The following is a 13,340-nucleotide window of genomic DNA, read 5'->3' as shown; positions in this document are numbered from 1 at the left end:
CGTGTAATTACTAGTCCATTCAGGCCATGTCCAAACACTTGTCTACTACATAGCTCCCCAATTTATATTTATTTTTACTTTTTTGAACCTGACCACAAAATGGTACTTATCTGAACCCAGCCTCCAAAATGACAGCAATGCAAAGTCAAAACAGCAAGACCTTCTTAACTAGATGGTGGTGTTGAGGAGCGACAGGTCCCCCGAAGCCCCTCAACTTTATTCTCTTGATTGAATGACCTTACAACCGCCAAGTCTATTTACCACATGGCCCAGTGGCCTCAGTCAATATAAATATCCCTGTACGCAGGTTATTACAGCCCAGTGGCCTCAGTTAATGTACCTGCCCCTGCATTCAGAGTCTTATGGCCCAGTGGCCTCAATCAATGCGTCTGCCTCCTATAGCCAGGGTATAATGGCTTGGTGGCCTCAGTCAATATGCACTGGTAAAGCTCCCCACACTCAGGGATATGTAAGGAGGGGGACCCAGGCCCTCCCTCTCCACTGGGTCCCAGCCCAGGGCCCTGATGGCAGTGGTGCAGTCCACTGCTCAGTCAGCAGGGAATCCTGCCACAACACACTGAACGCCTGGGGAGTAATTCCCTGCCCTGGGCTACTTCCTTCCAGATCCTGGCAGACGTCTTCCTTGTACGCTCACTCCAGTCCTGAGGCTTCTCTTGTAGCACCTCTTGGCCAGGATGCTGCTGCTTGGGCTTCCTTCCCCTTCAGCAGTCAGCCCAGACTAAGCTGCTCCAGAAGCCTTTATAGTCAGTCTCTAGTTGGAATATGCCCATCAGGTCTGTGGGGGTGGGACCTTCTCAGCCAGCTGGGCTAAGGTAACAGCATCAGCTGCAGTGCAGGGTTGATACACCCCATCACAAGTGGTTTATTGAATCTTCCCTTTTCTTGTTAACTAATAATGTTTGTAGTGTTGGCCTAGTGGAGCTCTTTCACTTTACTGCGAACCTGCTCAAGGTTCCTGATATGACCCTTTGTGGCCAGGCTCTTGGCCATGCGACCATATATATCAGCATTGTGCCATCTGGAGCGGACATCCTGGAGGTTCTCCTCATCACCCCACACTTCCAGGAGGACCAGGATCCTTGCCCCAAACTAGGACGGCGCATGCCTCTTATGGCCCCTGGCAGGCTCCTGGGAGCCCTCTGCATGCTCCCTGCGATGGGCAGGAGGCTCTTGGGGGGTTCATGGCTCAGACATAATGCCTGATGTGTGGACTGTGAGTTGTGTTGTGGCTGGAGGCTCTGAGGGCCAGCTTTCTACCACAAGCCCTGTCCCCTGTGTCTGCAGCTTTAAGAGCTCCAGGGGAATGGGAACTATAGAATTCTGATGGGTGTGAACGGAGTAGTCAGTAGGGCACCTGTGGGATTTCCTGGAGGCCTCTTTTTTCGACAAAACTCCTTAAGGACTTTTTCCTTGAGGCCTTATTCCTCGTGGAATGAGTGTTGGAAAAAGCCATCTGTTATTTCAACTTTCTTTCAAAATAACGCAGTAGCAGTGTGGATGCTAGTATTCTTTTTCCAGAATAATGGCCGTTATCCCAGAAAAATGGTGCATTGTAGATGCATCCTAAGCTGCGTGGCAGCACAGCCTCACAGCCGAGCTTCTGACCAGGAGGGGCTGATTAATCACCTGTGAAGCTGTGCTGATGCGCAGCTTAGAGGAAACACTGGGCACAACCCACTTCTTCAGATGAATGGAGCAAAGGGTCCAAATGTACAAATAAATAGCAGAAAAAGAGGGGAGGTGGGAGGGGGGAAGTGTCAATTAAAGTGTCCTTGCTAAATGAGGCTAATAGAGTGGGCTGTATGTGCCTGATGCTTAGCTTATGATATTATTTGGACATTGAATATAACGGCGCATCCAAGAAACGTCTGACTAAATGTGTCGAATTTGCATCCGAAGGCTAGTTCCAGTGTCTCTCTCTCCAGTTGGTTCCTAGAATTACTTTGTAAGAGGATAGCCACTTTTAAATCCATTAATGGCTGCCCCAGAAGGGTATCTAGCAGTATTACCAACACTTCTACTGCTTACTGGCTCTTGGAAGACATTTGGGGTAAATTAGAGTAAAATAACAGTGAAGAACACTGAGAGCCAGGACTGGTGGCTGTAAATAAACTTCATGGAATCGTGGGAAACTTGATCACACCCATGATAAGTGGACATCTGGCTAACTAATCATATTGGACAACAGACGTTGCTAGACCAGAGAGTGTTGAACTAGAGAGGTTCAACCTATATATTGTTTTCTGTTTGAACATTATAAATATTTTGTAAATTGCATAAATACAATATTTGCCTCTGGGAACATTCTGATATTTAGAAAAATTGTAACTATTTCACATATGAAGACAATGAACATTAATGAAAATATAATAAATATTTGTGAATTGCATTTAGCAACAAAAAATAATTAAGTTTCAGATATTTTTGTCATGAATTATATTATTTTTCATTTTAATAGATTTACAGCTTCCTAAAAACAATAAGGATGAAGTTCATGTTGCTAGCCCCTGTAAAGAAAAGCAAAAGGAGGCTTCTCCAGCCAAAACATTATGCACAGATATTGATTTAATTACTCACGAACAGACTACAGAACTGTGTGTTGCTGAGTGCAAAAAGATAGGAAAAACAGGTCAAATAATCTCAGAAATAAATTATGCAAGTGCAGAACTAAAGCTACAGGACAGATCTTGTGCATTGATAAAACTCCCAGCAAACACAAGAAAGATGCTCCTTGACAATACTGAAGAACTTGATGTCTGCAGTATGGATGCAGGTCCACAGAGAGATTCCAGCAAGCATTCATTTTTCAATGCTTCAGATAAATTCATTTATAATGCAAGTGATAAGTCAGATGCCACGGAGGATGGCAAAGGCATCTTTATAAATGAAGCACCCAGCAAAGACTCTAGACAAGTTATTTGCATAGAAGACAGTCCTGGAACTGAAAAAACTGCAGACAACAACCAAACCAAGACTGAATTTAATATTGCCATCCTGTCTCAAGTTACAGAGAGTAATCATGCAAAGTTTCAGAAATGTGACTTACAGGAGTCTAATGACACTTTAGATAATAAACATGGAAAAACAGAACAAGTCCATCTGTTAAATCAAAGCACCAGCAGCATATTCTCTGGTATATTTCTATTTAAGGAGATTCATATAGATATTCAAGAGAAACACAACAGTGACACTGCAAGAAATACTAATGGAAACTGTGCACTGAACAGTACTTGTAATAGTGGTCCTCCAGTTCTGCCTACTACTTTCTGTAGTAATGAAAGTGTGAATACTGACAATACTAAAGAAAATAACACTAGTATATCTCAGTTAGAGAATATCAGTTCAAGTACTGAAAAAACAGATAAATGGATACATCTGAATGATATGCATAGCATGCAAAGTGAGCAGGACATTTCTGGACAGACAGAAAGCAATATAAATACGTATGTATGCACAGATGTTATTTTGCCTCTGAAGACTGAAAATATATGCATTTCTCAGACTATTCCTCAAAAACAAACAGTTAGAAACAAAATTACCACTGATAAACAAATGCCCCATGGAAAAGTTTATGTAAATGCTTTTCAGATACCCAAAATAAAGGATGGCCTTGTGATTAATGATAACCCAAAGGAGAATACACTGCTAAGAGAAAAAAGAGAGTTATTAAATAGTCCAGTTCCAGGAGAGAAAATTGCTGATGATCGCCTAGAAGAATCATGTTCTTCACTCATAAGGACATCTGGAGATTTAGTAACTAGAAGTGGAAGGTCATCCTTTGATCTCGCAACTTCAGATAAAAAAACTGAGAAAGCTCCAGTAAACTTAAGTTTTTCGGATCTTAGTCCTTGGTTGAGAATAAATCAAGTTGAAAGTCAAACAATGTGGGCTTCAACTTCCGAAAGGCCTTTCCATTTGAAAGAGAAACTACTATGTGTACCAGAAAACAAAAAAAATCTTTCAAAAAAAGAGGGTCAAAATCTGAGCATGAATGTGGTCATGAAAGAAACAGGACTAGGTAAGAGAAATAATTATTTACATTTTAAACTACAAAAGTAACATAATAGAGAATATGTATGTAAGGAAAAAATAAATATGAAGCTCTCTATTCAATATAAAGTAGTATCAGAAAGGAAAAATGTAAACCTTTGATAATTTTAACTATTATCTCTGAAACAAATTTGGCCCCCTAAGATGGGAGATATCTCAACTAACACATTATAGATGCAACTTAGTAACCTGTTCTGTGTTTGTTCTATGAGCTGAATACATAAACTTTATCCCTTCCCTCCTTTTATAAAACAAAATCAGTGCCGGGATAACTAAATTAATTCATATAGCCATTTGTATAGCAATCAATATGAACACTGCTCAAAGACTTAGACTTCAGTTGTGCATCATGGCTCCCTAGAGTAGATAGCTGCATCCATGCTAATGGAGTCTGATGCAAGTGGGGCCCCAATCATAAAGGCTATTCACAATACAACTTGGAAGATAAGTGTGTGATCATAGGAAGTATCGAGCATCTCTTGGAAAGTATTCACTGTCCTCAGCTCTCTCAGAAATCAGACTTAGTTGTGGGTGTCACAGTCCCTTGCTTCTCCCTTCCCTCCTTTCCCCCGCCATGCTTTATGAAAAGGACTTATGAACAAAAATATACATAACTCAAAGATGCTTGGGACAAATTGCTTCATGTAACCTATCAACCTATCAATCTTCATGTCTTAATCTGCTGGATATGTTTATCTTATTATGGTATATGTGTCATTCTTATTTTCTATCAAACCCAGAGTAAATAATTATTACTTGGGGGGGCAATCAGTGTGTACATTCCCCCTTTTGTTGTTAAAGGGAGCCTACCTAAATAACTCATTTGAGGGTTTGATCCTCTTTGGGGAGTGATATTCCAGGAAGCTGGGCCCAAAACTGCATTTTCCTTGGACTTTAAGAGATTCAATGACTGCCTTGATTCTTGGAGGGGGGTGGGGAAGCTATGATTCTCATCTCTGTACCTTGGGTAGGGGAGACCAGGGAGCTGGCCCAGCAGCATAGGGTGGTGAGAAGCCCCAGAGAGCAAAATGGAGGGTGGCAGTGGCCTTGTCAGCACCCTGGGAATACCCCCAAGGGGTCATCTGTGACCACCCCATCACAGTGGGGTGCACCATGCCTCTTGGAATGGAAACCAGAAATAGTTTGTTTGGTTATATTAACATACATCATTAACCCGGATGAACACATTCACACCCTAAATACACAGATCATGGCAAAAAAATGAGAAGGGAGAAGATTCTTCCCTTTGATTCTTTTGGAAAGAAAAACAGATGTGCCCATTAGACGCACATACTTTAATAGTTTTATTTTTAACTTCTATTGTGACAATTTGGTGATTATTTGCTGAACTATATTATGATATGAGCTTTGTTATAAACATTTATGAACTTACTTAGGTAAAATGTGAAAAAAGCATACATCATAGATTAATTTATGTTTCAGTAAATCTGCCAATTAGATTTGATTATTTTAATGAAAAGTGCTGTTTTTAAATTCAAAATGATCTTTATGAAAGTTACAGAGGTAATTTTTGTTTCTGTATGTTAAGAAAACAATATTATTTTTACAGAATTCAAAATTATGCTAGGTGCTTTTCTAATAAATAGGAGTTATGTATATGCTGTTAATTATTTTTTAAACAGCTAGAGGGCTTTGATTTGCTGACAATGTCACGCTCCTTTCACACCAACACGAAAGCATGGAAGAAAAGGTCTCAACACTAGACAACACTGCCTCAATGACTGGACTAAGCATTAACAAGGGAAAGACCAAGACAATGAGGATCAACCAGTCCAACAACACCACCATCACACTGGGAGGGGATGACCTGGAAGATGCGGAGCAGTTCATCTACTTGGGGAGTATTACGGGCAGAGTCAGAGGAACAGATAAGGATATCAGTGCTAGGATAGGAAAAGCAACAGCTGCATTCAAGACTCTTTGTCCCATATGGAGTTCACAAATAATATCTGCGAAGACGAAAATGCGAATCTTCAACACAAATGTGCAGAGTGTGCTCTTGTATGGATGTGAGACTTGACATACTGAAAATCTTCAAAATCACAAGCTACAGACATTCATAAACAGATGCCTGAGATGCATCCTTACATCAAATGGTAAGACTTTGTCACAAATGAGGAGCTTTGGAACAGAGCAGGAAAAGAACCACTTGCTGTTCAAATCAAGAGAAGACAGTGGGAATGGCTAGGCCACACTCTCAGAAAACCATCATCTGGCATAGTCCGTTAAACTCTCACATGGAACCCGCAAAAGAGGAAAACCTCAGACAACGTAGAAAAGATCTACTGAGACTGAAGGACAACAACTTCGGTACTCCTGGAGTCAACTAGAAGTTTTATCTCAAGACAGAGTGAAGTGAAAGAGACTTGTAGATGACCTATGCTCCACTCAGAGTATAAGGTTTAAGTAGTAAGAAGAAGAATATGTATACCGACCTTACATCACAGAAAATCCAGGACAGTGCTAAATTTAAATGCTTTGTCCCGGTGTCCCCATCAAATGTCCTGAAAAGCCCTTTTGGAGAAGCAGCAAGCTAGAAATAGCTCAGTGTACTGCCATTTATTTCCCTTCCAACAGCTGGCAGAGTTTGCAAACACTCACCCCCTAGCATGGTGCAGCAGCAACACTCCTCCTCCCCTCTCCCCACACCTCTCACAGAGCATGAAGGTGGCTCCTTGCCTTGGCGCTTTGCCTGCAGGCAACTGAGGTACCTTCTGGAGTTTCCCGCGTTCCAGCACGTCACCTGGCGAGCCCCCACCAACCCCTGCACCACCAACATACACCATGCAGCCCTCTCCTCCCATCCCTCCTCCCCCCCATGGGACTGACTCTGTCATACAGGGCCCCCGTCTGGCCATGTTACTTCTTCCTTTGTTACAGTGGCCACCGTCACTGCTGCTGCCAGGGAGGGGGGTACCAGGCAAGTCCATGGCAAAAGGAGCCCAGGAGCTGCAGCCAGACTTCTGTGCTTTTGAGCTGTTGCCTACACCCCGGCAGGGGCCATGCGGAGCCCAGCTGGGGCACTGTGACCCCCTTGGGGAGCACTTGGGCTCAGCAGGTGTGCTAGGTGCACTGCCACTCTCTGTCGCCCACTGCAGGAATAGCAGCACATGGAGCCGCTCGCTCTCTGCAATCTGCTTTGGTGGGGTCAGGGTTTTCTTCCTCCCACTCCGTGCCTCCGCGCAGGAAGCTGGAGTTGGTGTGCGGGTGTCCTGCTACATGGGGAGGGGGGCCTGAGGCTCCTTCCCACCTCGCTGGGGGAATGGCAGCGCTCTGCCCAGAAGCTTCCCATGCTGCAAAGGGGCATGAAGCCAGGTAAGTGCCCCCCTTATGCCCAGACTCTTGCACCCTAATCCCTCTCACTCGCTCCCCTCACCCTGCCAAGACCCTGCACACTCAGCTTGCTCCGACACCTTCTCTTGCTCCTGCACCCTCCCTCTTGGCCAGACATCCCACTCCCAGCCGGCTTCTGCTCCCTCCACCTGGCCAGACATTCTGCATCCAGCCTCCTTCTGTACCCTACCTCCCACCAAGACCTTGCAACCTTTCCTCTTCCGCACCCCATCTCCCTCCCTGGATCCTGCACTCTCATCCCTATCCCACTCACTGGCAGCCCATCCTCACACACAGAACCCCTCATTTTTGTCCCTACCCCAGAGCCTGAGTCCATAAAATCCACTAACTCTGGAATCCCAGAAAAGTAAATCTGGTTTCTTCTTCGAGGGTCCCCGTGGGTGCTCCACTTAGGTGTGTTAGCACCGCTGTGCACCAGATCGGTCATTTTCATTAGCAGTCTCCCAGCTGCCAGCATGTGCCACACTATTGTGCAATCAGCCCAGATGACAGTTGAGCACATGCCAGCGGCCGTTACCTCAGTTCCTTCTAAACCACCACCGTCATTGGTTTCACAATCCTTAGTCTCCTGTGTTCTGTAATGTTTTCCTAATAAAACTGAACAAACTCATAGTTAGAAAATGAAGACAGTTTCTAAGGAAAACTTATATTGTTGTGATGAAAGTGTTACAGCTGCCATCAAAGGTTTTTTTAATCTATAATCACAAAAATTAAACACCTCTGCCTTTGCTTTCTAATAGCCAGGGCTCGACAAACTATACAATCTACTCGCCTGTGGCGAGTAGATTTCAGCCACGCGCCCCATTCATTCACGGCATGCGCATGTGCAATGTGGCTCTTGCGCATGCACAGTACGGGGCTGGCGAGCGGTTTTCGCCGCCATTTGTCAAGCCCTGCTAATAGCCAACATTTAACCTCCACTTTCTGACAAGTCTTACAGCACGAGAACTTAAAGGATACCCTGAACTTCTTATCCAGCAGATAATGAGTAACATGCCTCAACAATGCCTGAAATCACAAAAACCACTGTGGAACATACAGGATTGTTTCACGTCTTTGGATCTGGTCAGGGAACAGAAAATATCTGGACCTCATTTGCCATTTCACATAAGCACATTATTACTAATCTAACAAGCTACCCTTTGAGTTTTGACCAGCCATGCAGGCTTTGGACCACACTGAACTGCATCCAATAATCTATAGATCAGTGGTCATCAACCAGTAGGTCGGGATCTACTGGTAGATCTTGGAACCTCTGACATTATCTTGACTGGTTTGGCCAAGGGGCTATCAAGTGCTGGCACCTTAGCTGCCCCTCCCCCTACTGCTGCACATTTCCTGCCCTTTGCCTTGGAGCTGCCTCCCCCTGTGCCTAGGAGCCTCCTGCTTGCTGGGCAGGGCAGGGCAAGGACAGGAGGGGTGTTTATGTCAAGGTGCCCCATCTCCCACCCTGTATCCTATCTCCACAGAGCAGAGAGGGGGCACAATAGGACTTGGGATTGAGTCTGCTGGATGCTTTTGGGAGTGGTGAAGGGCCAGAGCAGGGGTGAACCTGCCTTAGCCCCATTGCACCACCACCCAAGAGCCACCTGAGAGAGCAGTGCCTAGTCAGAGCCCATATCCTGAAACCATACCCCAGTGATGAACCCTCTCCTGTACCTGAGGCCCCTGCCTTAGCCCCGAGCACCCTTGCACCCAAACACCCTCCCAGAGCCTGCACCTAGAACCCTCTCTGGTATCCTAACTGCCTGCCCCAAGCTCAGCTCAGAGCCCCTCTTATACTCCAAATCTCTTAATCCAAGACCAGAGCCTGCACCCCAACCCACTACCCCTGCCTGGTGAAAGTGAGGGAGGATGGGGGAGGGATGGAAGCTGGAGTGAGCAGAGGTAGAGAAGGGGCACATATCCCTTCCTCCCCTGTTCAACGCCATTGGGTTGGGCAAGTTGGGTCATTGTACAATGTACTCATGACAGACCATCTGCATTGCCATGGCAGCCTCCGACCCAGTGTTGTATAGTGAATTGGAAGGGTTGCAGGGATAGAAACCATCTAGTTAACCTTGCATTTTCCTCTTTGTTGCATCCACTGAAAGGGTGCCTGGTTGGTCATGAGGGTAAATCTTTGGTTCTGTAGGTAGTACCAAAGCATCTTCATAGCCCATTTCATGGTGAGGCATTCCCTCTCAACCACTGCACATGGTAAATCTGCTCTTCATTTTGAAATCCAGGCTGCTGCACTTTGTAATTTATTTCCTTCACAGATTCAACCACTTTCTAGAGCCCTTGCCATTGGGCCAAAAGTTTGCTTTCTGCTGCGGGTATAACACCGTCACCCAATCCACTGGCTGAAACTGCCAAACTTTTGCCTGGTGATTGTAATGAACTTGCGGGGTCTCCCATGCCTTTTCCAGATGTTCCTGTACAATCAGGGTGACCCGAGCTATCTGTTCCCTCATCTACAGAGCATATTCAGTTATGTTTTTCTCTGTGTGGAGTTTCTCCTCTCAGACTGTAAAAGGTCGTAGAGCAGTTTTTTAACTAAGGGCTGACAGGTGAAAAGGAGCACATGGATTAGACAGAGACATCTTTTAGGGGAGGATCTATTAATAGAGATTTGATATAGTCTACTAAGAAGAGGAGGATGGAAGATATTAAAATATGGGTAACATCAGATGAGAAACAATCAAATGAAACAGAGTCTAACACACCAGGAAATGGAAGAGAGATAAAAAGTGACAATTTTTTAAAGTGCTTATATACAAATGCTAGAAGTCTAGCTAATAAGATGAGTGAATTAGAGTGCCTTGTATTAAAGGAGGAGATTGATATACAGGCAGTCCCCGGGTTACATGGATCCGACTTACATCGGATCCCTACTTACAAACGGGGTGAGGCAACCCCGCACTAGCTGTTTCCCCCCAGCAGACCAGGGAGACGCAAAGCTAGCACCCCACCCCCAGCAGACCAGGGAGACGCGGAGCGGCTTTTCTCAGCAGATACCTCAGCTTGAGAATAAAGGACTGAGGGAAGTGAGGTGTGGGAGAATAAAACTGAGCTCTGGAGAAATGTTTGGCTAGAGTTTCCCCTAAAATATGTATCAGTTCCGACTTACATACAAATTCAACTTAAGAACAAACCTACAGTCCCTATCTTGTACGTAACCCGGGGACTGCCTGTAATAGGCATCATAGAAACTTGGTGGAATGAGGACAATCAATGGGACACAGTCATACCAGGGTACAAAATATATCAGAAAGACAGGACAGGTTGTGCTGGTTGGGGAATGGCACTGTATGTGGGAAAAATGTGGAATCAAATGAAGTAAAAATCTTAAATGAATCAAATATTCCATAGAATCTCTATGGAGAATAATTCTATGTTTTAATAATAAGAATATAACAGTAGGGATATATTATCAACCACCTGATCAGGACAGTGATAGTGACTATGAAATGCTAAGGAAGATTAGAGAGGCTATCAAAAAAAAATAGTGGGGGATTTCATGCATCCTCATATGGGCTGGGTACATGTCACCGCAGGATGGGACGCAGAGATAAAATTTCTTGATACCTCAAATGACTGCTTGGGGGTGCCTCCCGGAGTGCTGACACAGCCACTGCCACTCACCTTCTTACTCTCTGGGGCTTCTCACCACCCGGTCCTGCTGGGCCAGCTCCACTGGTCTCCCAGAGCTGAGGCCACGGGCTGAGATCCCTACCCCGCCCCGAGAAGCAGTACAGACACTGAACCTCTTGTGGTCCAAGGAGAGTGCAGTTTTGGGCCCAGCTTCCTGGGATACCACTCCTCAAATGGGATCAAACCCCCCCAATAAATTACCTGGGTAAGCTCCCTTTAGCAATAAAATGTACACACTGGTTGCCCCTCTAGGTAACAATTATTTACACTGGGTTTGATAGAAAATAAAAGTGATTTTATTAAGCACAAGCAGTAGTATTTAAGTGGTAATAAGTGAGAACAGGCAGAGCAAAGTAGGCTACAAATCATAAGAAACAAGAACGCTTGGCTAATTCTAAACTGAAACCTCAGCACAAACATTTTCAAACTCACCCTAAAACCTCTTTTCCAGCTGCCCCTGCAAACTAGGACTGTCTCCCCACTCTGGGGTCTTCGGCTCCTTCCTTCAGGTGCAGCCTAGCCAAAAGACCCAGGCCCCTGCTTTCCTATTCTTTTGTAAAGAATTGAGGCCACTCCCTACCAACCGCTGCTCAGACTTAAGGACAAAAGACATTGTTTAACAGTTGCACATCAAAACGTTGAGGGTAACACCCTGGATGCCTCTCATTCACACATTTTAAACCCACAAAGTATTCCCCACTCCGTGGCTATGTCTACACTGGCATGATTTTCCGGAAATGCTTTTAACGGAAAAGTTTTCTGTTAAAAGCAGTTTCGGAAAAGTGTGTCTAGATTGGCAGGATGCTTTTCCGGAAAAGCACTTTTTCCAGAAAAGCGTCCGGGGCCAATCTAAACGCGCTTTTCCACAAAAAAGCCCCGATCGTCATTTTCGCAGTCGGGGATTTTTTGCAGCAAACACGACTGTGCTGTCTACACTGGCCCTTCTCCGGAACAGTTTTCCGGAAAAACCATTTGACCAAAGCCGCTTCCGACCATGAAACCAATGGAGAAGAGCCTCAAACACACACTTTTCCATGACTCTACACAGCAAATTTGAGAATTTGATCATTGTTACCCAACCTCCCCTCCACACGAATGCCAGGTGAGTCCAACATCTTCCACCACTACTTGCGCCCTTTTTAAAACCAACGGGCCGCAATCACCACAGATCGGTGGGTTTTAGAAATCATCAGCTATGGCTACTCTATCCCTTTCATATCGATTCCCCCAACCTGCCCACCTTCTCCCTCTCTTTTCAGGGACCCTTCTCACAAAACCTATGCTTTGCTAAGAAGTCTAACACCTTCTCAACACAGAAGCTGTAAAACGGGTCCCCAAACAATACCAAGAGAGAGGTTTTTGCTCAAACTAGTTTCTTACTGAAAAGAGAACGGGGAGAACACCTCTGTCAACTGAACAGATACCTACGCAAGCAGTGTTTCAAAATGGTTACACTCACCATGATTATTCCTGCATAGGACAGGGGGAGAGAGGACTGGTTTGCAGTCCTCAACCTCCAAGATGCATACATTCATATCATGCTACATCCCATACAGAGATGTTTTCTACTCCTTACAGTAGCAACAGACTATTTTCAATATAGAGTCCTTCCATTCGGACTCTCCTCTACCCCAGAGTCTTCTCCAAGACCTTGGCAGTTGTAGTGACATATCTCTGACAAAAAGGCATCACAATCTTGCCTTATTTGGACGATTGTCTCATTCGAGGTCCCTCCCAACAGACTGTTACTAGCAAAGGCGCACTAGCAAGCTAAATTTAATGGGCCTGATCTTAAATGATGTTAGATGCTTTTGTCCCAGAAGGTGGTCCGCACTGGAAACTCCTGTATCTAATCACCAGCTGATTTCTCAGCTTCTAAATGAAGCACAGACATGAATGTCAAATTTAAGAATATATTGTAAAGTACAACAGGTAACAGGTAAATTAAAATCATGGATTACAAACACTGAACAAATTAACATAGTAGAAGATAGAATAAGTAAATTAAACAGTCTATACTCATTCTGTCAGAGGCTCTGGTGGTTTTGAAGCTCAGGACCTTCTACCCTTTAGCTGCTGTTAGGTTCAGGGGAGAACACTGAGGCGTCCTGAACTCCGATATGTTAGCGATGGTATGGAGGAACAGTTCAGTTCTTTGCTTAGTCCCTACTTTTGCAACTGACCACTATACTGTTCATGGACGGCAAGCAGAACAGTTCCCGGTGCTGCAGAGGGCCTTCACCACAGCAAGCAAACGG

The 13,340-nt window shown here is 44.7% G+C and overlaps 1 protein-coding gene across 1 annotated transcript in view; it reads left to right on the top strand.

Annotated features, from left to right (window-relative positions):
• CCDC73 (coiled-coil domain containing 73) overlaps window positions 1-13,340 on the top strand; it is a 227,144-nt gene that overhangs the window by 186,693 nt on the left and 27,111 nt on the right. The window contains exon 16 of the mRNA XM_075928786.1: window positions 2,480-4,039. Coding sequence (XP_075784901.1) covers window positions 2,480-4,039 — 1,560 coding nt within the window. The remainder of the gene's footprint in view (window positions 1-2,479; window positions 4,040-13,340) is intronic.

This window comes from Pelodiscus sinensis, chromosome 4 (genome assembly GCF_049634645.1).
Source record: "Pelodiscus sinensis isolate JC-2024 chromosome 4, ASM4963464v1, whole genome shotgun sequence".
NCBI lineage: Eukaryota > Metazoa > Chordata > Testudines > Trionychidae > Pelodiscus > Pelodiscus sinensis.
The sequence above is the reverse complement of the archived record's forward strand: the minus strand, read 5'-3'. Positions and strand labels throughout refer to the sequence as shown.